General features: G+C 44.0%; 1 protein-coding gene across 1 annotated transcript; it reads right to left on the bottom strand.

Annotated features, from left to right (window-relative positions):
• Positions 1-5,040: 5,040 nt before the first annotated feature.
• On the bottom strand, positions 5,041-26,667 carry Lurap1 (leucine rich adaptor protein 1). Its single transcript, XM_003462488.5, has 2 exons — positions 26,022-26,667; positions 5,041-10,996 (listed from the first exon to the last, which is right to left on the bottom strand). The coding sequence occupies exons 1-2, from the start codon at positions 26,211-26,213 to the stop codon at positions 10,475-10,477; spliced, it is 714 nt and encodes a 237-aa protein (XP_003462536.1). The 5' UTR covers positions 26,214-26,667; the 3' UTR covers positions 5,041-10,474.
• Between the last annotated feature and the right edge of the window lie 901 nt (positions 26,668-27,568).

Raw genomic sequence — 27,568 nt, 5'->3', positions numbered from 1 at the left:
TTGTAGCCCAGGCTAGCCTTGAAATCACAGTAATCCTCCTGCCTCAATCTCCTGAGTGTTGGGATTAGAGATGTGTGCCACCTTGCCTGGCTAGTAGGATTTTTTCAAAGTAGGTTTAAAATGTGAAACCAAGGCCAGGGATTTAGCAGCATAAGTACTTGCCTGTCAAGCACGAGGATGTGAGTTCAATTCCTGTACCAAAAAAAAAAAAAAAAAAAAAAGAATCCATGAACATAAAATGTGAAACCAAGAAATCCAAGTGTTGAATTCATTGAAATTTTTAGTTTCTTTAAAATAGTCCATATGGTCTGAGTGTGGTGGCTATATTTGGGAGGCCTGGGTTACATAATGAGATCTTATCTCAACAAAACAAAACAACAACAAAAACTGTTCATAGTGTGTTGTAGACAACAAATTTACAATGGCTAATTGTATATACTTCCTTAAGGAATGAACAGAGGCTTGAGATTTTTGGTGTCACCTTTTTGAAATTTCCCATTATCCCATTAGTAGTGGGCCACTTTCTCTCATCCACTAAGACCTCTAAGACTAAAGATGCTCCAGGGCAAATATCCTCATTAGTTTAAAATCACCACTGCCCTAGGAAGTGATCTGATAATCCTCTTCTCATTCAATAAATGTGGAGTGTCTGGCTGCCTCCTAGCCTTTTGTTCCCCTTTAAATGACTAGGCCTCCCAGATCTCCCTTGTAGGGTTACTTTGTCTTTTCCTCTTTTTTCCTGCCATGCACTGTAACACTTGGCAGGAGATTGGAGGCCACTGCAGGGGTCCCCAGTACATATGGAATGCACTACATCACAATTGATACAAACCTGCTTGTATTTAGTCTGAAACAGAAACAATGCATATGAACAGTATTCTTTCAAAAATAATTTGAGGCCTACTATGATGGTGCATGCCTGCAGTCCCAGCATGTGGGAGGCTGAGACAGGAGGATCACTACAAGTTGGCAGTCAGCCTGGGCTACATGGTAAGTTCAAGGCCAGCCTGAACTGCATAGAGAGACTGTCTTACAAAGAAAAAGAAAACAAAAAAAAAAAAACAGAAAAAAGAAATAATTTGAAATGCTACCACTGCATCATCAGGCCAATTTAGACAGTATTGAGAGAATTAATAAGCTGAATATTAAAGTATTCGAACATTTACTTTGAATTTTTTTAGTACTACCCACTGATAAGGATTTTTTAAAAGTTGCTGCCAAACTAACTCATGATGCCTTATTTCAAAGCACATGTAATATATTTTTTGCTGGGTATATTCTAAAAATGCATATCTAGGTTTTAGGGTGTGCCCTAGCTCTTCTAATGCAATCTAGCAGCTTTGAACTTTGAAACCCTTTTTTTTTTTTTTTTTTGCCCTTTCCTCTGCGGCTTCTGACAGAATGTTTTTTCTTCCTGGAATGGGAAGTAGTAGAGAATGATAGTGGCTAGGTGTGCTAGGAAGGTGGATGATAAAAATTCTTTTTCTATTACAACAGTTTCAGGAAAAGACTCAGATGCTACCAGAGAGAACAAAGGTTTCCTTTGATGCTTTTCTTCTAGCTTTTGCTGGGTATTGTGGTGCATGTATGTAATCCCAGCACTTGGGAGGCTGAGCAGATGGATTGCTGGGATTCCAAGGCTGTCCTAAACTACAAAGCAAGGCCTTATGTGAAACTTCCCCCTCCAAAAAAACTCCATACACAAAAAAATGCTCTGCCTGAGCAAGTGGCTTCTTTACAGCTAATACTCCTTAAAACTCCCTCCCTTTCATCAAATTTGGCAGCACTGCTTTCACTGGTATCAATACAAACACTCTCTCTGCTCTGAGGCATAAGAATTGATGAGGGACACGTTCTCCATTCAACATCAACAAAACCCCTGTATGTAAATGTCAGCGGTTCTGACTGTAGGGAGTACATAGGCAGGATGACCACTGCCAGAGCTGTTTCATTTATTGTTTGGCATGATTTTTTTTTTCATTCCAGGAATCAAACTCACAACCGCATACTTGTGAGGCAGGCACTTATATCACTGAGCTAAATCCCTGGCCCTTCATTTATGTTTGGCTTTTTCTTTTTTCTTTCTTTTCTTTTTTGGTACCAGGGATCAAACTCATGATCTCACACTTACCAGGCAGGCACTTACCCCACTGAACTATATCCCTGGCCCTTTTCACTGAAACTTAAAGTAGTATTTTTCCCAGTATTTATTTTAACCAAAAGGTTCAATGGTATGAGAAAAGTATACTGTTGGTATCAAATTATCTCCAACCCTTAAAGTACCATATCATCATCTTTTTTGTTTTGCTTTTATTTTATTTATTTGTTTTTCTGGAGACAGGGCCTTGTCTTTTTTTTTTTTTTTTTTTTTTTTTTGTACCAGGGATCAAACTCACAACCTTGTGCTTGCTAACCAGGCACTTACGACGCTGAGCTAAATCCCCTCATGGTGATCTTCTTGCCTCAGCATCCCCAGTGCTGGGATTGCTGGAATATGCCATTCTACCTGGCTATAAGTGTTTTGTTTTGTTATATTTTGTTTTGTTGAGACAGGGTCTCACTATGTAACCCAGGCTAGCCTTGAACATCAAGTGACCCTCCTATCCCATCTTCCTGAATGCTGGGATTACAGTGGTGTATCACAACGCCCAGCTCAGCTATGAAGTTATTTGTAGAACTGAACTTCATGAGAGTTAAAGAGGAAACACATATACCGACTATATGTGCTAACAATGTAGACTTATTACCAAAAAAATGTCAATGGGGTGGAGAGTGGGAAGTGTCCCTCACTCGGGGGGTTGTCACAGAAGATTGGACCCAGGGCCTTTGCATTGACTACATCCTCAACCTATTTTTTTTTTTTTTTTTTTTTTTTGAGACATCGTCTCACTCTGTAACCTGTGCTGGCCTTGAATGCATGATGATCTTCTCTCATCTCCCAGAGTCCTGGATTACCATGTGCGCCTCCATGCACAGATGAAAATTTCTCTTTATAGAAGTGTCAATAAAATGAAGTTCTAGGTCCAGGATGTAGTTTAATGGTGGGGTATTTGTTTAGCATGCATGAGGCCTTGGGTTCAATCCTCAGTACCACAACAACAACAACAAAAGTCCTAGAATTTAGTGCCAATTTATAATGTCCAGTAAATTTATAATACCCAGTAAAGTAACAGATACAAGCCCAAAGTATTTACCCTTAAAAAAACTATCACAGACCCAACTACATTCACATGCCTCTTACAGTCTTGTCAAAGTGATTGAGTGCAAACCAGCTTCTGGATCCAGCTACCAATCAGCAGGAACATTTAGAACTGCATGGGGTACAAGGGCCTGCATTCAATGCCCAGCAATGAATAACAAAACAAGAGGAAACATAACAAAACAGGCATCATGAATATGTAATCAGCAAAATTCAGTCTGTGACATACTATAATGGTCCAGAATCTTCAACAAATTAACTGTAAGCAATTAAGGGACGAAAGGGAAACATATATTAAGAGACATTCCTTTGAAATGGATAAGACTTAAAAACTGAAGTGTCAAGGAGGCAAAATTGATAACACCATAAAAAACAGAGAAAAGTAAACACCCTAAAATCAGGCAATGGCTATATGTGGATAGAAACAAGACTATAATTGTGATGGAGCCTGTGGACAGGACTTCAGACAGGTCACTGTTCTTGGCATGATCGACTCTGTTGGCTACAAGAATGTTTGTAGAAGCTGCTGTCAGAGACCAGAGTATATATGGGTTAAAGTGCTGACCATGAAAGGTCTCTGGCTGTGTTGGCAAAGCTCCTATTCACAGTGCTCTGAAGTCAAGATGGTACCACATCAGAGACTCCCTACTCCCAGAGCAGTAAAATTGTCAACCTTAGAGATCAGTTCTCTTAATTGCCAAGATTTACTGTCTTTGTTTCTCAAAGGTCATCCTGGTCATTTTCATGGGCTTTTGTATCCAATGCACCCTACTCTTCCTGTACCTCTTAAATCTGTGAAAACCTAATAAATACACTGATCCAAAAGAATCCTTGTCTTTACTCCCAGAGTGTGCTGACCTTCGTAGACTCCCCCACAAATTATACCGCTTGTCTTTTTTTATTTAAGCCTTCGCTATAACTCATTTTAGGAGACTGGGAGCTAGTACAAATCTCTGATAAACTGGCAGTACTGAGAAACACCTGTACCCCAGCAGGTTTGAGCCAAATCTGGGCAACTCATCCATGTAGGGAAATCCTGCTTTAAAAAAAAAAAAAAAAAAAAAAAAAGCTGAAGTGTAGCTCAGTGTCAAAGCCTTGGGTTCAATCCCTTGTACTAACATCCACCCCCTGCCAAGAAAAGGTTTGCTTCAGAATAATTCATTAAGCCTTACCTTTGTTTTATTTGTTTTCTGCATTTGTGCTTTATTGTATACTGAATATTTTGTAAAAGGAATTGTTATGAACAACTTTATGCCAATAAATTCAACAACTTAAGAGAAACAGATTATTTGAAAAACACAAACTAAGGAAACTACAAATGAAATTAAAAGTGTAAACACTGAAAGAATCTAATTGCTGCCATTCTAGGCTACTGTTGTTGTCAGTGTTGTCTTTTATCCGTACGGGGGGATCGAACTCCGCGTGCTTGCAAGGCAGGCGCTTATGCTGCTGAGCTAAATCCCCAGCCCTAAGCTACTGTTGTTACCAAATAAAAAACATCCCCATAAAGTCAGGCCTGGTGGCTCACTCCAATAAACCTCTTGGGAGGCTGAGGCAAGATATGACAAGTTTAAGACCAATCTTGGCTATCTGAGCTATATAGTAAATTCAAGAATAGCCTGAACCACACATAGAGACCCTGTAGCAAAAAACAAAAACAAAACAAAACTAAAAACCCAAAACTAAAACTCTGAGTAACTAGTTTAAAGATAACAACATGCAATGAATGCATTAACCATTGTTACTCTCTTTAAAACAAAAAATCAAACAAAAATTACTGAATACCATTAATAGTTGAGACAACAACTCAGTACTTGGAAAATGGTAAGAAAGCAAAGAGATTTAAACATTTTTGGTATCAACTTTATTTTAGGGTAACCAAATGATCCTAGAGGAAGTGAAAAAAATTTTTTTGCATAGAATTAAGACCTAACAATGAAAAGGTACTATTAGAAAGTCACAGTTTCATGATTCCTAGTGTAGTAACCAACTGATAAAATCATCCGAAGACAGTGGAATGGCGTGGTGCAGAAGCAGTAGGGAACTTCAGGAGGCAGGGACTGGACGGTCGACACCTGGAAACAGAAGGCGCCTGGAACATGACCAAGATGGCAGGGGAGGGCTTTGGTCTAGGAGCACCTGTACTATGTAGAATTAAGTGAAAATAAATCTTTATTGGGTTAAATACTGAAATAAGGGAGCAATTCATTATAGAAGACCATTTACAGTCAAAGCATACCATTTATATAGAAGTACATAATTACATATAAAGATTATGTACATATTCAAACAATAGTGCTGACACATATGATAGGGAGAGATATGAGAATAGGTATCAGGGACCAAAAGAAGGCAAGAAAACAAGAAAAGTGTCTAGTAGCACGTGAAAGTAAGAATTCACCATGTATGGAGGGGGTGTGGTTTTACTAGCCCCTGGCCTCAATCCTGAACACAAGAACAAACTAAACCCCCCAAACAAAATGAAACTATTCAGAAGCAAAAACAATTTAAAGAGACAACTAACACACCTAATCTAGAGTGCCCGGCTACTTAACCGGGAGTGTAACTATCTCCTGCCTGCAAAGCGACACAGAATGACTCTGGAGAGCAGACAGGGCTGAGGAGCCATCCTTCTCAGTCACCAGAGGGGCAAAGGCCTACAAAGGTTCCTCAGCCGTGACGGATGTCGATGGTGCAGGAGCCACTTGCTATTCTCCCTGCAGCCTCACCCCTCACTGCAGGCTGAGAGACAGACCAAGCACAGGCGGTTTTCCGGGCCAGTGCGGATCTTCCTGCCCATCATACACCCTTGTCTGTGGCTGGCTGGATTCTTCCCAATGACGCACACTGCCTTGTGTCCAGGACCTATGAATATATATTTTAAGTGGCAAAAAAGGACTTTAAAATGTGGTTAAAAATAGGTTTTGAGATGGTAGGATGATCCTGGATTATCCCAGGGGGCTCAGTGTAATCACAAGGTTGCAGGATGGGCATAAATTCACAACATAATCCTTTGAGGAGGGGGGCAGCAGAATTAGGGAGAAGAATGTAGGGATGAAATCGGAACTCTGATAGATGAAAAAATAACACACAGCCAACCTTGAAAATGCATGAAGGCTTCAGAGTGTGGGGACACACACCCATAATCATAGTGCCCTGGGAGGCTGAAGCATGAGGATTCTAAATTCAAGGCTGGCCTGAGCAATTTAGTGATTTAGTGAGAACCTATCTCAAAAACATTTATAAAAGGGAGGGCGGGGTGAGCAGAGTCCAGTTCCCGGGGTGTGTGTAGGGTTGGAGGTGGAGATGAGGGAGGCCTGAAACAAGGAAAGCATGCAGCCTCTAGAAGGCAGAAAGAGTAGGTCCTCCCTACATTCTTCAAGGGGCACAATGAGCACTTCCACTTCAGCCCAGGAAAGCCCGTTTTTCCAACCTCCAGAGCTGTAATACATGTGTTTTTCAAGCTGCTAGGTTTGTGATAACTTGTTACACTAGCAATAAGAAATTACCAGGCTGCCTCTGCTCCCATGCAGCACTAATTTACTGTCTTTAAGTGAATAAGGAAGGCGGGAGTGTGAAGGGTGTGGTGAAGAATCAGGGATGACTTCCTAGAAGTCCCTGCAAATCACACTGCTAAATGAGGATCCTATATGTGACTCATCTGTTATCTGACCTTGAGCAAATTTTCTAAGCAACAACACAGTAAACAATGTACAATATATAGGGTTGCTAAAAATTAGGGGCTGGGGATTTAGCTCAGCGGCATAAGCAACCTGCCTTGTAAGCAGGCAGTCGTGAGTTCGATCCCCAGTATCAATAAAAAGGAAAAAGACAAAAAAAAAAAAAAAAAAAAAGAAAAAGAAAGAAAGAAAGAAAATTAAATATAGCGTTTTAAATTACCCAGGGTATAAGCACCAAAAGCACCAATCTCATTTCCTGTTATGTCACATTTCTTTGTGGTTTTCTGCACATGTATGGAACAGCTGTAACCTAATGCCCAGTATGTGGCTGATGCCATGTACAGGATGGCCTTGTGTCCATTATAATCCCAGTGTTTCTCACTGAAACCACAGAGTGCCCAGGTGTCCCAATTACAGGGCCACCGCCCTGCCCTCACCTGTTCTCACATGCCTGGGGTGGACCATGCATCCTCCAAAGGGTTTGTCCCAGCTATTGTGCTCAACCTCGTCTCTGCCTTCACCCTGACTCTTAACAAAAGCCCCCACACACCTGGAGAGCAGTAGCTCCTGGTACTTTCAGCACCCAGTCTTCATCTGTCTTTCTTTTTTTTTTTTTTTGGTCTTTTTCCTTTTTATCGGTACCAGGGATCGAACTCACAACTGCCTACTTGTAAGGCAGGCGCTTAAGCCGCTGAGCTAAATCCCCAGCCCCTCCATCTGTCTTTCTTGTGTCTCCGTCTCAGACCCTTTTCCTTCTTTCTTCTCTAGCTACCTAACAGCTCCTACCGGTACCCCAGAATAGTCAAACCTAAAGTGACAGCTGAGTCTCAACTAGTCGGTCCACAGGCAGGGAGCAGGGACCCAGGCTGCTTTGGTTCCTAGGCTTCTAGAACCTAGAAGCAGGTTCCTAGGCTTCTCTGGTAGGGAGCTAGAGTCAAAGGTATGAAGGCAGACTGCCTCAACCTACCCAGAATCTCCAGAAGCCTTGCTTGGGCAGCTCTCCAGCCCCATACTCTCAAAGGCCTACCCACCTGACCTGTGACTCCTGACCTGTAGTGCACCCCCTACTCTACAGGACCTATTTGGTTTTCCTATTTTCACCCTGTTTCCATTCTCCAGGTCTGAGACACTGAGTTTTGTTCCTTTGACGTTGGAACCTACTTTTCCTTCCAGAAAAAAATGATTGGCCCTGTATTGATCTTCCTCCTATCTGACATGCAGACTGGTGCCCCTCTCACCCTATCAGGCCCCGCGTCCTCAGAGCCTGTTGCTCCTTCTCTAACACTGGGCTGTCATTTAAAGGTGGAAAATTATAGGCCAAATGTAATGGGGAAAAGTGTGTCCAGTGTCTTTGGGTTGGGGACATGGACTGGAAAATGTGGCCAAGTGACAGAGCTGTGGGTGAGCAGGCAAGCAATCTGGGCTTTGCTGCCGTTTTACAATGGGTGACAATAGACTGTCTGTGCATGGGTGACCTCCACCGGTCTTCTGAAAGGCTAAACTGTATTTTATTTGAGCATGGAGGTTCTTCTTAGCAATCACAGCAATGTTGCAAAATGGTCACAAGGGGGCGGGCAACCTCTTCAGTCCAGAAATTGGTGGACTAGATGCCTTGGAAAGAAATACAATGGCTTCCAAGAGGAAGGGCAGTTACTCAAGGGCACACTACAAAACCAGTACAGTGTAGAGATTGCAATACGTACAATATTTGAGATCCTAGTCTGAGGGGAAGTCAAGCGCCACAGGACCATGAGAAGCGGTAAGGACAAGGATGGTAGACAGTAAAGCAGAGAGGATACTTTGAAAATTTAAAAGACTGAGCAGAGCACAAGAGGCAAAGGATTCTTTATGGAAGAGCAGAGGAAGGAATGTATTGCTCCAGAAGGACTGGGCTGGAGGTGCAATATAGCACTGAGGAAGTAATATTAGAGAAGTGGAGGTGATCAATCTGGCTTCCTCTCTCCCACAACATAAAATACAAAGTAAAGAAATGGTGGAATTATTCCAGGATTTGGGGAAGACTCTTCCAACTCAGTACAACAAACTAACCAACCAAAGATCATCCTTATTCCTCCCATTTTTCTTTCTAGTAATCCAGGGCTCAGGAAAGACAGAAGCCAACAAAGACAGGGATTGTTACCTGAGGTTTAGAGAGTTAATTTCCAAGAATTCATTCTGATATCAGCCAGCGCCAGTGCCTACTCTCTAGGCCTGTCTCCTCCCTGAGTCCCAGTTTCCCTGAATTCTTTCTTTGGATAATCAGCTAGGACCTTGGGACATAGCCCAGAGGTGGTCCCTGCTCCCTTTTTAGGTCCCAGGAATCACGGGCTAGCTGTGAGAGGAAGGGAGGACCTGCCTTTGCTCACCCCCTGGATGGGGCCCAGGGACCAAAGAGCCTCTGTCTTTCCTGCCACACCCCCACATTGTAGTCCAGACAAGGAGATTCCTTGTATCCTAGCTGCAGGCAGGCGTCCTTGTGACCAAATGGTAGCTGGCTGAACAAGGTGGGGGAAGGGTAATCACAGACTCAGAGAAGACAACACCCCCCCCTCCCCCAGTGTTCAAGATCCTAGAATTATTTCAGAGTTCCCGGACTTCAAATTTCTCCTTCTCTATCTCCCATCTGCAAAGGGTGAGACCAAGACTCATTTGCATATAAAAGGGCTGAAAGTGAAGAGGAAACTGAGAAGTTACGGAAGTACAGAAACAGAATCTTCCTACCAGGAGGCATGAAGTCATAACACAGAAATGAGGCTGGCCAGGAACAGGGTAAGACAGGGCTCTATGGCAGAGTGAGGAAGCAGATGAGAGCCTGTAGGTGGAGACCTCTGACAATTTCTCTCCATAAAAGAACAACACAGATAAGAGTATTGGTACCCAAGAGGGATGCAGACATGGAGGAAGAGAGACACCCAGGATGAAATGAAAACAGCCTATCTGAAAAGCAGCACACATATCTTTCAATGAGAAATTTTCCTGTTGGGAGGGGTGATGTGTTTCCATTCAAAAGTAATGGTATGGACATTAAGTGATTGGTCTTGCTTAGCAGCAGGGACTCAGACATCTCCATCATGTATCATCCCAGCTGGCTGGTCCATCCCAGCAGGAAATGACATCACTCAGTATATAGGAAGGAATGGGTCCACCAACTCCAAAGGCTTCTGGGAGGACAAATCTATGAAGGATTGGCCCTGAATTCCATGTCCCTCCTTAACCCTCAGTTTTGGCCAAGAAAAGACAAAGCTCCTGGTCTTTGGTTGAGGTAATTACACCCCTACCACTTCATCAGTGACCTGTGATTCCTCAATCCTTACATAGTGAGGGGAGGAAGATGGAGATACCCTCACACAAGGAGCCACAAGCCGAGAATCTAGAGTCACCATCTCTATGGAGATAGCTCTAGGGACTGGATAATTGAGGGATAAAGACAGAGCCTCTCAAGGGACCAGAGGAATGGCAAGCTAGGTTTCCATGGTAACTGATCTCAGTTACCATGAGCCTATTCCTAGTCTTAGATTTGAGGGACAACACATTTTGAGGGAGACCAGGACCAAGGATGAAAGTGCCATAGGAACACAAAAGGATGCAAAAATTGTTACAAAAAAGTCACATCATCCTGGCTTTGTTCCCAGTACCAGTGATCCTCAAAGCCCAAGGTGGCATTCTCATCCTCTGGGGGGCCAGGGGGTCCACCTTGCACCCCCTCTCCTGGAGGCTTCCACAAAGCCCTCCAGCTCCCTAGCCTAGTGTTCATCAGATCCACACCAGTCCTGGCCCTCTCTTCTCCAGGAATAACCTTTGCCCAGTCCATCTCGGGACAGGGAGCTCCAGGGGGCCCCTTTTCATCCACCTCTCTGCGGGCCACGGTGTCCAAGAAGCTGCCAATAGAGACACTGTCCAGACGGTCAGTGGAGCTGGTATCCGGCAGGCTGTCCCAACTGCCTCGCCTTGAGTGGCCTGGGCTCCCGCCTGTCAGGCTGTATTGGCTGCTGGTGAGGCTACTGCAGTGACTGGTCAACGCTCCCCGCTCCTCCAGCAGCCAGCGCACGGCCTCGATCCCCTCGTTCAAGCTCACCAGCTGCTGCAGGATCTTCACATCGATGGCTCGCAGGGAAGCCTAAGGAGGAGAAGGAGGAATCAGTCCCGGGTGCTGGGCTCTGGGTTTCCCTGGGGTTTCCAAAGACCCCTACCTTGTGATCCAGCTGTGCTTCACTTTCAAGAAGCATGGAAACAGGAGAAATCAGAAAGTACGCTTCAGAAGCAAGCAGACCTCTACTTACAATTTGAGCTCAGGTTGGAGAGAATTCTGTCTAGCATGAGGCTCTGGGTTCAACACTCAATACCAACAAAAATCAACACCAAAACCAAAAACCAACAAAAAATTCTACCGCTACACAGGGCAGGCATGGTAGTGCAGGCCTGTAATCCCTCATTTGGGAGACTGAGGTAGGAGGATCACTGCAAGCTCAAGGCCAGCCTAGGGTACATAGTGAGTTAATGGCCAGCCTGAACTACACAGTGGGACACAGTCTCAAAAAGACAAAAAACAAACAAAACAGAACAAAAACTCTACCACTGATATGCTATCTGACTGTGAGCATACCTTACCTTCTTTGACCTCCAGTTTTTAAAACAGGGCTAAATCACCTCATAGGGTGATTGCTAGGGTTCTGACTGCTGCTTATTACATACTCAGCACAGTACCTCATGCAAAGGAAGGGCTTAGTAAAAATTAAGTATTAAAACCCTATCCCAATCCCATGCATGACAGCCCATGCTAGGCTGTAGAGTGTATCTTTTTTCCCTCTTTTTCTTTTTCTTTGGCCTAAAATTGTTCTGCAGAGCTCATTCTTCCTCTTCTATTTTCCTTTAATAAATGTGAACCATTCCCCTGTTAAAAAAATAAGTAAATAAACCCAATGCAATCCAAGTTTTGAAACTGCTATTTAGAGCATTAACTATTGAACTGATCCAGATTCACCAATAAGCTTAGTAACAGCCAAAGCATCATCTGATGGGAAGTGTACTGGGCCAAATGAAGTGGATTCTGGGGAATAAAAAGGGAGCAAGCCTGGTTTCTTAGTCTTTTCTGGGTACTGGAAGCAAGACTGAGGGCAAGAATAGCTGGTCAGGGAGAGAGAAGAGCCGGACTCCCTCCCACCATTTGAGATGTGCTCCGCCACATACTCATCCCTCTGTGCTGAAGGAGGTCAGCCTTACTGGGTAATCTCTAGGGTCCTTCCCTGCTCAGATGCACTCAATTATGTTCCCCAAGCACGAGTCTGAACCTGTCCTGCCCCTGCTCAAGAGGGATTTAGTGTCTTTTGCTGTGTTTAAAGAATGAAATCTAAACACATTAGCAGCTGGCGTTCACAACTGCATCAGTCCTATGGCTTCCTCATCTCTGCTTCACATTTAGCATGTTTTCTATGAAACCAATGTCCTGCCACAGCATAACTTTTAAAATTTAGTTTCACCTTTAATCCAATTAATCGGTGCAGATAAAGAGGCCAGCATTTAGGGCTGGGGATTTAGCTCAGTGGCATAAGTGCCTGCCTTGCAAGCAGGCAGTCGTGAGTTCGATCCCTGGTACCAATAAAAAGGAAAAAAAAAGACCAAAAAAAGAGGCCAGCATTTGATAAGTTTTCTAACAGTTCCTCCATCTTAATCCTAAATCAAACTCTTCAAAGAAAACAATTGTTTTTCTGTTGTTGTCCTTGTTACTGTACCATTTGAACATTTTCTTCCTATTTCCCAGTACCTATTATATATTTTGGTTCTTTCAGTTTCTCACACCAGAGAAGCAATCTGATATTTACACATGTATGTCTAATTTATTTCACTTAAGAATATGGTCTCGGGGCTGGGGATTTAGCTCAGCAGCATAAGCACCTGCCTTGCAAGCAGGCAGTCGTGAGTTTGATCCCTGGTACCGATAAAAAGGAAAAAGACAAAAAAAAAAAAAAAAAAAAAAAGAATATGGTCTCAAGCTCATGTTTCTTTATGACACAGGAGTATTCCGTTGTGAAACAAAAAACAAATAAAAAAATACCTCATATCTTTTTCCATTCACTAGTTGATGGGCATTTGGGCTGTTTTCAAGATTTACCTACTACAAACTGTGCCACTAGGGCCGGGGATTTAGCTCAATGGTGTAAGCACCTGCTTGGCAAGTGCAAGGTCATGGTGTTAGATCCCTGGTACAAAAGGGAAAAAAAAAAAAAAAAGAGTGTAAACTGTGCCACTATAAATATGGGTGTGCATATATCACTGTGGTGTGATGCTTTTCGTTCTTTCTAGAAGATACCAAAGGAGAATAGCTGAGTTAAATGGAACCTCTAGTTTTAGTTTTTAGGGGTTTTTTGTTTTTTTGATGCAGGGTCTCACTATGTTGAACTTACAGTGATCGTCTCAAGTACTGGGATTACATGCACCATTAGGCTTGGTTAGTATTAGTCTTTTTGTTTTGTTTTTGAGGAATCTCCACATGGATTTCCACGGTGGTTGCGCCAGTCTACACTCCCACCAACAGTGGAGAAAGGTTCCTTTTCCCCCTCTGGCCCTCCAGCATTTGTTATTGATTTCCTTTTCTTTTTCTTTTTTGTCTTTTTGAGACATGGTTTAACTACGCAGTTCAGGCTAGCCTCAAACTTGCAGCGAGCCTCGTGCTTTCTGAGTGCTGGGATCACAGATGCGTACCACTTATACCTGGTTTTCATTTGTTTTATTTTGTATCTGTTGAAGGATCAGTGATGTTGAACATTTTTTCATATATTTATTTTCTATTTGTATTTCTTCCTGTGAGAAGTGTGTATTCATTTCAGATGCCCATTTTTGGACTGAGTCTTTAAATTTGTGGGGTCTGATTTTGTTGAGCTTTTTTATATATTCTAGGTATCAATCCTTTGAGGAAGAGCTGGCAAATATTTTTCCCACACTGTGGGTTGTCTCTTTACACTGTTGGTGGTTTCTCTTGCTGTGCAAAAGCTTTTTAATAAGATGATGCCAGTTGCTGATTCTTTGTGATAGTTCCTATGCAGCTGGAGTTGTTTATAGTCATTGCCTACACTATGTCTTAAGAGCTTTACTTATCCTATCTTCCAGCAGATTTAATGTTTCTTACTATTTAGATATTTGACCCATTTCGATTTTAGTTTAGTGTATGGTGAGAAATATGGATCTAACTTTTTATATTTGGCGTGTGGAAAGAGTTTCCCCAGCACCGTTTATTACAGAGAATATCCTTCTTTCAGCTGCTGCCTTTTTAAATTTAGGCATTTCTTTCTTTTCTCTCTCTCTTTCTGTGTACATGTGTGCACATGTGCATGTGTGGGATATCTGGGGAATAAACCTAGGGCCTTTGCACTGAGCTATGTCCTCATCCCTCTTTTTATTTGTGTGTGTGTGTGTGTGTGTGTGTGTGTGTGTGTGTGATTTTTGTTTGTTTGTTTGAGACAGGTGCATGATGTAGCTAAAGCTGTCCTCAAACATGTAGTGATTCTCCTGCCTCAGCCTCCTGAGTGCTGAGATTACAGGCATGCACCACCAAGCCAGCTTTGTTTTTGTTTGTATCTTTTGTTTTGTTTTGCTTGTATGTATTTATTTATTTATTATCAGTTCCAGGGATCGAACTCAGACCGCCCGCTTGCAAGGCAGGTGCTTTATGCTGCTGAGCTAAATCCCCAGCCCCGCTTGTTTTTATTTTGAGATAAGATTTTGTTAAATTGCTAAATTGTCCAGGTTGAGTTTGAACTTTCAATCCTCCTGCCTCAGCCTCTCAGAGTGCTAGATTATGTGCATGTCCTACCATGATAGGCAAGATTTTGGCATTTTCTTATTGACTCCCACACTATAGGAGATTAGGAATTTAACATTCCCCCATTCTCTAATTCCTGTCATATAGACACATTTCCCTCTTCCCACCTCCTGAAAGACAATATAATTACTGAATGTTTGCCTTATTAGGATTTGGAAAGGCTACTCACAACCAAGCAACATATATATTTATTTCTTCAACTTTGTGTTTTCTTTAGATTATTTTCCGTAGTTCACTATATAGTTACAGTAAATCATTTCCCAACCACTTCAATTCCTTTTCAAGGGTTTTTTTCCCTTTTGTTGATTTGAGACAGAGTCTCACTATGTAGTTCAGGCTGGCCTTGAACTCACTGTGTAAACCTGACTGGCCTCAAACTGGCAGCAATCATCCTGCCACATCTCACTAGTGCTGGGATCACAGGGGTTTGCCACCTTGCCTGCCAAGGCTTTCAAACATATTACATGTTCTTTCTCTTTAGGAGCATTCAGATCTGTCTGAATATACTAATAATAATATGTTATAATGCAATGATTAATACAATACTTTTTACCTTCTAAAAATTTTCTTAGTATATGTTTGCTGCAGACAAATATACTAAAGAGTGAAAACAACTGTCCTAGTCCATAACCAAACCAAATGCATTTAACAAAAACCCTTATATTAGGACCTAGGGATATAGCTCCGTGGTAGAGTACTTGCCTAGCACATGCAAGGACTTGGGCTTAATCCCAGCACTGCGAAAAGATGGAAAGAAGGAAGAAAAGAAGGGAAGAAGGAAGGAAAGGAAAGAGACCACACCCCAGTCAGGTATGGTGGTGTACATCTGTAATTCTAGCACTAAGGAGACAGAGGCAGGAGGACCACAAGTTTAAAGCCAACCTGGGCAATATAGCGAGACACTGTCTTAAAATAAAAAGGGCTGGGGGCTGGAGGTTTAGCTCAGCGGCATAGGCACCTGCCTTGCAAGCAGGTGGTCGTGAGTTCGATCCCTGGTACCGATAAAAATGAAAAAGACCAAAAATAAATAAATAAATAAATAAATTAAAAATAAATTAAAAAAATTAAAAAGGGCGAGGGCCAGGCATGGTGGCATACACCTGCAATCCTAGCTACTAGCACTGAGAAGGCTGAGGCAGGAGGATACCTGGGAGTTTGAAGTCAGCCTTGGGCTACATAGCAAGACCCTGTCTAAAAGAATGCTAAAAATAAATAAAATAAAATGGGCTAGCAATTAGTGTAGCTCATTACTCCCTAGGTTCAACGCACCCTATGGCATAAAGAAAATGTAAATGAATAAATAACTTTATACTTGTTTTGTTGGTACCACGAATCGAACTCAGGACCTTGCACTTGTCAAGTGGTGCTGTGCCATATCTTCAGCCCCATGTCTTCATACTTAAAACACTTCTGCTATTTTTGTGTTCTTTCTTTTCTTCTTTCCTTTATATCTCATTCTACTCTTCCCAAAACATACCTCTAGCCTTCAGCTATATAAATGGCAGCTAACACTTGGTTGTATAGTCAGGAAGGGAATCTCTGAACATGATACTTAAATATTCAGGAAAGCCTTTCTTTTCAACCCTATATGTGACCCTAGTTCCAGAAATACCTGGTGCTTCCAACTCATAAGACCTTTTGAGAGTTGTTTTTGGTTGTGTGTGCATGCGTGTGTGTGTGTGTGTGTGTGTGTGTGTGTGTTCCTGGGGATTGAATCCAGGACTTCACATTGAAGTATATCCCAATATTTTAAAAATTTTAAGACAGTGTCTTGCTAAACTTGTGATTTTCCTGTCTCATAATCTCTAAGAATGCTGAGGTTACAGGCACCAGCCACCACACTTGGCCTATAGGCGTTGTAGTACAAAACAGGTTGCTTTTTTAACGAAGCATGGTAATACATATCTGTAATCCCAGTACTCCAGGAGGCTGAAGCAGGAGGATCACTGTGAGTTTGAGGCCAGGCTAGGTTACACAGTGAGTTCAAGGCCATCTTGAACTACATAGTAAGAATTTGTCTCAAAACAAAACAAAACAAACAGCCAGGCATGGTCACTCAAGCCTGTAATCCCAGCACTCAGGAGTCTGAGGCAGGAGAATTGTTATGAGTTGGAGACCAGTCTGGGGTACAAAGCTAGCCTAAACTGCACAGTGAGACCCTGTCTCAAAAAGATAAACAGAGGCCGGGGATTAGCTCAGAGGCATAAGCGCCTGCCTGGCAAGCGTGAAGTCATGAGTTTAATCCCAGACACCAAGAAAATAAAATTAAATTAAATACATAAAAAATAAATTCCAAAAAACCACAATCAAAACAAAACAAAACCAACTACATAGGTTACTACTACTGGATTTGGCTTTAGTTTTCTCAGAGCTAAATTACCACTTTTCTTTTTGTTTTTTAACTTCCAAAATTTTGTTCTTATCCTCTTCTCCCTTATTCTCACTGTCATTGTAGAAGACGAATTGGGTACCTCTCCTTGAATCCAGTACAATTACTGCAACATTAATTAAACCAAGTCTTATTTCCATATACAGATATGTACAGAGCGGGCTATACTATTCCCTTCTCCCTTCAATTGGCTCTAAGCAATGCAAATAAAGCTAGTCCTAAAGTACAGATGTATAATCCTGGAGGCCAACCTGACAGTTTTCTGTTTCCTCTAACAGTGCTCTCTGTAAAAGACTGACTGCCCAGGGCACAAAAATTTACATATCAGAAACTGAAGCAACAGCCTCCTACATTCATTCATATACTACCCCAGTCAAGTTATGCAAACTGGTCTTTCTGCATATCTCCTTGTGTTTTACAAAGATGTTTTTCTCCTTACCTGGATAGCCAACTCACATTATTCACATAATTCTTGCAATCCCCACTGTCACTCATTCTTGAACCACTTCCCTAAAGACAATAAATCCTGGGAGAGGCCTTGGATCAGCCCTTGGCTGCTCATAGCTTTAAATATGTCTTGGTGTCTTTACTCTCACCATGGGCTACACTGAAGGCAGCAGATTGGAATTAATTCGCTGGAATTCCAATAACAATTCTATAGAATTACAAACAATTTTCTGGATTATGAGGTGAACTGGAAAAAGGAATACAATATTTGGATTACAACATATCATATTGGGATTTCAATAGTCATAATGGCTTCATGCCTTTAAAAATAATCCTTCTAGCTGAGTGTGGTGGTGCATACCTGTAATCTCAGCACTGACAGAAACCAAAATAGGATTGTAAAATCCAGTCCCACTTGGGTAATTTAGTGAGATCCAGTCTCAAAACAATTTTTTTTTCAGTCCTAGGGATTAAACCCAGGGCCTTTTCACAGAGCTACATCCCCAGCCCCTCTTATTTTAATTTTGGGATAGGATCTCAAAAAGTCACTAACACCCAGCCTGGGCTTGAGTTTGCAATCCTTCTGCTTCATCTTTCCCATGTGGTGGGTGAAAGAGTTTTGGCCCAGACAGGACACTGTAGCTGGTAAAACCTCAGGTGGAGCCAAAGAACTCCATCTCTCCCACCCCTAGGAGTTTACCTATGGCACCAAAAGAATACCAATGGGCTACCTGTGCATCACTAATGTCCCTCAGGCTCCACCCCAAACCTAAACTACATGTATGCCTTCATTCCACGTGTTCCAGGGAGAGATGCCATGCCCCAGGGGATCAGGAGTGTTTCCCCGCATTCTCAAAATAAAGGTCATTTATATTTCATACTTCTTATCTTTTCAGCCACCGCTGGTCCCCCACAGTTGTATCAGTGTGAAATCCACTCGTACATTGGTGATGGCCAATTATTAGGAGTTTTGGAACCATGTAATACCGACTGGTCTAGAGTAGAAAGTGACGACTTTAAACTTAGTAGACTACATTGCCTCATCTGGCTATATCTCCGTGGGCCAGACCCCACACCAGATTTTATCTTGGGGACCACTTCCTGTCCCCCCCCAAAAAAAACTATACCTATTTATAGCTTATCACACTGAAGACAAGTTTACAAAACTATCTTTAAGCCTTTGTTTTGGGAATGTGCGTCCTTTCCCGCTCTTCCACGATTCCTCCCCACACACACACACACACTTAAAGAGATAATAGCGTCTTTCCTTGCAGCCTTTTTTTTTCTTTTATCCTTGCAGCCTTTCAGAGCTTTCTCAGCATCTCCTCCCCCCCCCCCATGTGCTGACCCATTCCCTGCCGAGATAAAAAAAATGAGCCCGAACAGTGTTGAGAGATATGCTCGGGCTGCTTTAACCTCTCAAGCACGCTCTGGCCCAAACAGTGTTGGGAGATACTACTGCTTTAGGCTTTCACCCAGCGTGGTATCTCGGCTCTCATGAGGCACTCCAGCTCCACGTGGCAGCTCAGCTAGCAGCACCTCGGGGAGCAGCCCCAGCTTCACATGGAGTCCCAACTCCACCTCCCAGCTCCACCCCGCCATGCGCCAACATCACCTCCACCTTAGGTGCGTTTCTGGGGCAGTCCCAGACTGCCCCCACGCACTACCACCTAGCGTTGCTCCGCCTTCACTCTGCGTGCCCCGCCCCTGCGCCTGGCGTGCTTTGCCTGTGCTCCGGACCACAAACACAGATAAACAGCAGCTCCGTGGCTCTGCTCAGAGATGCTATTTTTTAACATTCTCAAACCATTTAATCAATAAGCTGGCAATAGACGAGACTTTGGCTGATAAATGGGACAGTGGCCACCTGGTATTTTACCAGTCTTGTTTATCAATTAAAGCCCTCGGGTAATCTCCTGTTTGACAGCTAGGGTTGAAAGGTGTTTGTGAATTCCTTTTGCTGTGGACCGCAGGTGGTGTTCTGTGTTGGGCTTACTGCCTATGTTGTACTGTGTTGTCGCAGATCTCTTGTTTAACAACTAAAATTGGGAAGTATTTGTAGATTCCTTTTGCTGTGAGCCACTATTGGTGTTCTGTGTTGAGCTTACTGCCTATGTGATACTGTATTGTCACCAATCTTAAAAAATAATTACAAATTCCTTTTGCTGGGAACTACTAGCTCTTTTCCAAAACAAGGGTTATATGATATATGCAAAAGAGCAAAACCAACACTGTGGCAGAAGCCAAACTTAAACCTTTCCCAGCCTATCTGCTTGCCCTAGCTCAGCCTTCCACTGAGCCATAATTAACTGTATTCAACTGATATTAAATAACACCATAGCTGATTTCTCTCCTAAATAAAATGGTAAAAACTAATTAAACAGGCCATCCTCCAAAAGTCAGATGGCATTAGACATTTTAATAACATAAAGAGATACTTATATATATGACATAAATAACTTGTCAGTTCCTAAAATTCTCTGGACCTGTCCTTATGAGAAGCCATTACTAAAGTTATAAATACCCTGTTGATTATAATTAACTCCTGCATACTTACTTAATTCTACAGATACCTTCTACTGTAGAACAAATCCCAAACAAAAAGGCAAAACTTGACCTTCAAACTCCACAGAGACCTTCTTAATATGGCTTTTCATGTTTTCAACAACAAAAATAATAATTACACTTGTGACACTTGGAGTTCTGAGACAGGTAAACCGACATAAGGTGGAGCTGCCTGGGTGCCCCCCCACCATGGACCATGCCTCAAATGTAGCAGAATACATTGGGCAAGAGAGTGCCCCATCCTGGAGTTCTTTGAGACCTTACTCCAGGGCTACTGGACTGTCCTAGCCACCAGAGAGTGGGTAAGCAATCCTAACTTCTAGCCCTCACAGGAAATGCCAACACTGCCAGATTCATAGCCGATAGATCTGCTTGAACTTGCTCCTAAAGACTGACGGGGTTCAGGGCCAACAACAGCCCTCTTTATGACTGTCCGTCTCAGAGTCCAAGTCCCACTAAAAGTCTCAGGTAAGACAGTCTCTATATTTGGGGACACAGAGGCCATATATACAGAGTTCTTTCCTGAGTTTTCAGGCTGCTATATAGTAAGTCCTTGATCTCTAGGTCAATCTATGCCATTTACAAACAAGGCCTCTTTCGTGCAGGTTCCAGACTGCTTCTTCCCAATCCACCCAAATCTTAAAAATGAAGTTTTATTTCTTTGTGTTTATACAGGCTGATCCAGACATTGAGGCCTCAACAACTTATACCTCTTATCACTAGTAAACCTCTCCTCAGTGATATAAGACCACCTCCTTCCTTTCTTATTCACCAATTTCTCAGGCAACCGTGGCCAAGACTGACAGATACATTTTGTCTTCTCACTTTGTTTATACTTTTTCAGGATACATAAAAGCCTTTCATACAACCAGAAAAACTGCTGATATACTTGCTAAAGTTCTGTTACAGCAAATCATCCAAGGACTACAACCAGGTTACAGCAACCCATACCTGACATTTTTGGCAATCTCAACAGTGGTCAAAGTTGCTAGACTGCCATCCTGGTTTCACATCACTCAGGCTAAATGGTGCCCTTCCAGCCCTAGATCTCACCATCCTTTTGCCTATGCATCTCTGCCTTACCGAGGCCCTAAAGCCACAACTCTCAGGCTGTCATGTTTTGTTATCCAATTTGGTTTCTAATTTCTTATTCTTTTTACAGTAGGACTCTTAACAGTATTTCCTAAAGACTCCAATGTTATGCATACCAGAGACAAGTTTTACCCACCTACCCTCTTAACTTTTACCCTTTCAGATGGAGGAGTAATTACCTCTCATAACTTCACTCCTCCTAACCCCACACTTATTTTTCAGAATTCTACCTCACCGTGACAATGATCCTACCTCAACGTGGTCTTGATATGACATATCTAAATCAAAGCACCTTTCCTTCTACCTCACCTGGGTAGAATATGACAGTGCCATGCCTCCTCATAACATCTTGTCTCTTTGTTTTTCCAGTCTAACATACGTGCATTCACCAGTGAAGTTGTCCTGGCTAAAACACCTGGCACCAGCTTCTACCTGGGCATCAACCGTCATCCCATCAACTCCCCTAGACCCAGTACAGCGCCCTCTTTCAGCAGGAAGCAGTTAAAGAAAGAAATCTTCACCCCTTTTCATAATAATAATAATAATAATAATAATAAGACTGGATATGAAAGAGTTTTGGTCCAGACAGGACACTGTAGCTGGTAAAACCTCAGGTTGAGCCGAGGAGTTCCGTCTCCCCCACCCCTAGGAATTTACCTATGGCACCAAAAGAATACCAATGGGCTACCTGTGCATCATTAATGCCCCTCAGGCTCCACCCCAAACCTAAGCTACATGTATGCCCCCACTCCACGTGTTCCATGGAGAGATCGCCGACCCCAGGGGGAGATGCCACATCCCAGGGGATCGGGGCTGTCTCTCCCTGCATTCTCAAAAAAAAGGTCATTTATATTTCATACTTCTTTTTAGCCACCGCCGGTCCCCCACAGTTCTATCAGTGGGGTTCCAGGCATGTGCTGCCATGCTCAGTTCCCAAAGACTGGTGGAGTCAGAGGCAGTAATCCAGGTAAGTGCATGTCTCAGTGTGTCCTTTTAGTTGTTGTTGTTCTTTTTATCTTTGAGGCAAGGTCTCACTATGTAATTCAGGCAGGCCTCCAACTCAGCAGTCCTACCACGCCTGGTTTGTCCTCTTGAATTGAATTCCCACTGACTTTGTTCATTTTCCTAGGCCTCACTCAAATGCCATCCCCTCTAGGAAGTCTGTCCTACCCTTCCTCAGGATGAAATTAACTCATTCTATCATAGGACAAGTATTTATTAAAAACTTTTTATAGGCATGGACTGTGTTAGACAAAAGGAGAAAAGGCCCCATTTCTTGCTACCAGAGGGCTCAGCCAAGTGGGGAAGATCAGACAATGAAGCCAGCCCTTAAATGATAGTTAGGCAAAGGGGAGTGCTGCCACACAGAGGGGAGTGAGGACCTAGATGCCCACAATCCAACCAGGGAGGTCAGAAATTCTTCCAAGATGAGAGAATAAAGCTGAGATTGAAAACTGAGTAGTACTTAGCCAGAGACGTGGGGGAAAGCATTCTAACCAAAGCATGGACTCTGGCCAGCCCCAGTGGTGAGGACCTGATCTTTCACTCTATGGTTGGGGAGAGGCTCTCTGTCGGCTCAGAGAGCGCTTATTGTATACCGGAGTTGTTGGTCTGTTTCCAACCACTGAAGCCAGATTCCAAGCTTTCTGGGAGCAGATCCTAGCCAGTCCACTTCTGGTGCTCTGCCTGGTGTTGCCTAAGTCATATTTAGTTCTGTGACCCTTGCTGCTCTTGTAATCTCCGGGGCCTGGGGAGGGGGGGGTGGGAGTTGGGCTGTAGTACACTTCTGGGAAATAAATCTGAGGAGGAGATTCCATGATCCTGTGACAGTAGGATCCCTTTACTGTGACGGCATTGCTCCCCAGAATAGAAGAAAGCCAGGCTTTCTTGCCAGAAAAAGAAACATTCATTTCACACCATCTTTTCAGAAACAGCTCAGGAGAAATGCAGCCCTGGCAGCTGCTCCAACTCCATTCTCTCCCCACTTCTCCCCAGAAGCACATCCAACTCTGCCCAGCCCTGGAATCCTGTTCTGGCTCCCTGCTTGCTTGGTCCAAATCAGGCCCTTGGGTAAAAGCCTGGTTGATTCAGTTTTAGCTCTCTGTGGGTGGATAGAGATTCTCACACTGTTGTTACCGGAAAGGCTCTTATAGATCATCTGGTTCCATGGTTCCCTCTTTCTCCCAGCCACCAAGAAAGAAAAACCAAGACTACCAGAGACATGCAACTTTCCTCAAGGTCACAAAACAATCCAGAAGCAGAGTCAGGGCATGAACCCATGTCTTCCCTCTCCTGGGCTAAAGCTTTTCCATAAACTGCCCTGTGGAGGTGGGTTGTCTTAGCAACAGTTCTTTGGGTGGGAGGGCAAGTTGCTACTATTCCCCATTCCCTCAGATCCCAAGGTCTGGCTCTTTACTCAAACTCTAATTGGAGGAGTGAAGCAGGAGGGAGGATGGCAAGAGCCGGGCTGACCTTGGCCTCCAGAAGAGCCCTGTCCTTTCCCTATAAGGACAGCAGGGAGATGGGGACAGTCCTTAGAGGTAGACCAGTCTTGCCTCCACTGACTCCAAGGGAAATCCCCTGTCCCAGCCCTTGTCCTTCTTGGGTGCCACCTGTGGGCAAGGAAGAGTGCTTAAAGAGACCAGTGACATCCTAGGAAGGAGCAAAGAATGGGACAGGAATCCTCTCCTTGCTCTACATGGGCAGTCTTAGGTCCTAGTAAGATGGGTCATGAAGGTCGGACATGGTGACATGTGTATAATCCTAGGCACCTACAGACTGAGGCAGGAGGATTGCTGCAAGTTTGAGTCCAGCCTGGGCTACAAAATGAGTTCAAGGCCAGCCTGAACTGCATAATGAAATCTTGTCTCAAAAAGACAGAAAAAAAAAAAAAAAAAAAAAGATGGGTCAAAAATACAAACACGGTCCTAGGATTTAGCTCAATGGCACAGCATCTGCCTGGCAAGCATGAGGTTCTGAGTTCAATTCCCAGTACCACCCCCCAAAGAGAATATAGAGACAGCTGGACATGGTAGTATATCTGTAATTCCAGCCCTCAGAAGGCTGAGGCAAAGGGATCTCAAGTTTGAGGCCAAGCAGGACTAGATGGCAAGACTGTTTAAAAAAAAAATACAGTACAGACAGACAAAATAAGTTAAATGTACTCCCTTAAGGTTTATAAATGAGTAACAGCCACCAAGACTGGAAAGTGAGAACCAGAGCGATTAGGCATGGTTCCAGATCCCTGTGTGAATTAAGGTAAGCTCTCAAACATCTGCGAGTGTGTTTCTTCTGTAAGACAGAAGAAATGATGACCACTTTGCTCATTTCAGTGACATAAAATGTGCTTTGCCTGGCACAAAGGAGATATCAACCTAAAGATGTAAAGCATGGTCAGATAATTCGGATTCAAATCCTGACTTTGCTTTGTACTAAGTACATGACTGTGGGCAATTACTAAACCTCTCTGTGCCTCAGTTTCTTCCTTTGTAGTATCACTACTCTAACAAGACTGCTATATTAAGAGAGTATCATGTAAGGTGCTCAGTAAGATGCCTGGCAGATGTGCTTAGGTAAAAGTTCATTTCCAAAGAGCAGACTGTAAGCTCTGAGAATCAGCCCCTCTCCAACGGGTACAGTCACAGCCCTGCTCTGGGGCATTCAGCCTTTGCCTTCAACCTTTAAGGCCAAGTGCACACTTGGCATTCAAGTCCTGCCCTCAGGGAGTCTTCCCTGACCATTTGACCTTGGGGCCTCTCCTATCAGGGGCTGGGAGCCTGGGCTGGTCTAGGTGCTTCCAAAAGTCAGCTCCTGCCCTTGTTCCTTCACAGGTCAGGTTGGCAGAGCTAGGCACACAGTGGGGCTCTAAGAAGACTTATTTGCTGACAATATCAATGTAAGCTCCTGGTCCTGGATCAGAGGGCAGCTGGCAACTCCTTGGTTTGTCAGAATTGGCTGCAAAATGATGACAGGTGTAAGTCACCCCCTTCCCTGGAACCAGGGCCCTAGGGAGCCTGCTCAGCTGTCCATTTGGCTCTGAATCTAGCTCAGCAACTCGCAGGCAACCTGAAAGGTGTTGTGCAAGGAAAAGAGTGGGTGAAGGAGCCACAAAGACTGACCTTTCCCAGTTCTTCTACAGGGCTGTAACTTTTAAGTATTTTTAAGTGGAATGTGTGTGTGTGAGAGAGAGAGAGAGAGAGAGAGAGAGAGAGAGAGAGACAGAGACAGACAGACAGACATAGACAGAGGCAGAGACCGAGAGATGGAGAGTGTTGGATGTTGAAAAAGAGAGGTTTCCAGCACTCTGCAGTTTTTGGTACACATGCCACCACTCCAGTCTCTTCTGTGCTGAATGCTATAATGAACATTGGACCTCACAGGAAGCAAACACTTTGCCAGTGTGCAGAAGGAGGAAAACCACCACCACTGATTGCCTTATAGTAATTGGGGCTGGAGAAATAGGTAGCCCCTATTTGGGCTGAGCTAGGTTCTCAGAACTTCCCTGCCCTTACGTGCCCTCTCCAATTATTTAGCAAAAAAAAACCCAAAAAACAAACAAAAAACCTTTCAGAAACCTGTGCTGCCAGGCGTGGTGGCGCACACCTGTGATTCCAGCACCTGAGACTCTGAGGCTGGAGGATCACCGAGAGTTCAAAGCCAACTTGAACTATCCAGTGAGACAATGTCTTAAAAAAAAAAAAATCCAAAACCTGTGCCTCCTATCGCCGGCCCTTGGGGACTCATCAATATTCCACGAATTAGGCGGAGAGTTTTTAACTCCTTCCTCTCCAGCCTAACTCCGGGCCCCGCCTCCAGCATGCAGCCCTTACTCACCAGCTCCAGCCTCAGGGCCACGATCTTGTCCCCTAGGCCTGGGCCGTGCACACCCGGGAGAAGCAGGGCGCCGGAGGTTCCGAGCTCCCAGTCTCCTCGAAGCCCACGGAGCAGCCCCTCGGGGGTCTTCCTGCCAACCTTGCCCTCCACGTCTCGCAGATCAGGCGTCGGGGGCTCCGCGGGCCCCTCCATGCGGGTCCACGCCGGACAGGACTAGACAGGCACGGCGCCGGGGTCCCGCTTTGGGCCCTGCGTTCCCGGCGGCTCGGGCGCTGCACCGGCGGGGCGGAGGCGGGCGCCGTAAGGCTCAGAAAAGCCACGCAGAGGGAGGGCAGAGAAATACTCCAGTGCTGCGCACACCACCCCTGGCCTGGGCTGCCTGGGGTTGGCTTTCCTGGATTCAGAGCTGAGGGAGCAGTGCGGGGAGCTCAGCGCCTCCCCCCCAGCCTGACACGGAGTCTGGCCAGGCACACAGCAGGCGTCCAATAAGAGCCTGGCGAAGGAAGAAGACTCAGTTGCCTAAAACTCTGACTCAGAGATATCAGAGTTTTAGGAACAGTGGCAACAGAACTGCAGAGGATTTAGAAAGCTTCTGGAGTAGAAGAGCTGAGACTGAAACAGTGGCTAGAATTTAGCAAACCGTTCAGACGCACACCTCCCTAAGGCACACCTAAGGCACAGGAAGTGAGAGCGACCAGAGTTAAAGCCAGAGGAGTCCAGAGGTTCTGTACCTTACATGAGCTTACAAGCAAGTCGCTTCCCACGCGGGTCTGTGGGGAATGAATCATTTGGAACGCAGGTTCAGCTGGCACAGCGACTCACGCCAGTACCTATGCTGGGGCTGAGGCAGGAAGATCAGGAATTCAGGACCAGCTTGGGAAATACAGCAAGACAGGTTCTGATTCTGAAAATTTGGGCTGGGGCCTTCGGTTGCTTTTCTTTTTTGTTTGTTGTTGTTTTTGAGACAGGGTCTAGCCAGCCACTCTGTGTAATTCAAGCTGTCCTTAACTATACAGCAGAGGGTGGCCTCAAATTTGCAGCCATCCTCCTGCCTCAGTCCAAATGCTGGGATCACCAGTGTGTGTCACCACATCTGGACTCATTCTCCCTTTTTTTCCTCTTCTTTTTTTCTCCTTTTTGAGACAAGGTCTTTTTTTTTTTTTTTTTTTTGGTCTTTTTCCTTTTTATCGGCACCAGAGATCGAACTCACGACTGCCTGCTTGCAAGTCAGGTGCTTATGCCGCTGAGCTAAATCCCCAGCCCCGAGACAAGGTCTTTGCTATGCAGTTCAGCTGGCCTTGAGCTCATTTTGCAGCCCAGGCTGGTCTTGAACTCAAAAGGATCCTCCTGCCTCAGCCTTCCGAGTGCTGGGATTACAAGTGTGTGCACCATGCCTGGCTTCATTCTCCATTTCTAACAAGCTCAGAGGTGATGGTCATGCTGCTGGTTTGGAGGCCACAGTTTGAGTAATAATGTTGTAGAATATGGTTTTAAAGTATTTGGACTTAACAGTAAAAAAGAAAGATTTTGGACTTTACAGGTATGAA

This window comes from Cavia porcellus, unplaced genomic scaffold (assembly GCF_034190915.1).
Source record: "Cavia porcellus strain 051 isolate PalLab524CR breed Dunkin Hartley unplaced genomic scaffold, mCavPor4.1 scaffold_25, whole genome shotgun sequence".
In the NCBI taxonomy this organism is placed as follows: domain Eukaryota; kingdom Metazoa; phylum Chordata; class Mammalia; order Rodentia; family Caviidae; genus Cavia; species Cavia porcellus.
This window is presented reverse-complemented; position numbering and strand designations above follow the sequence as displayed.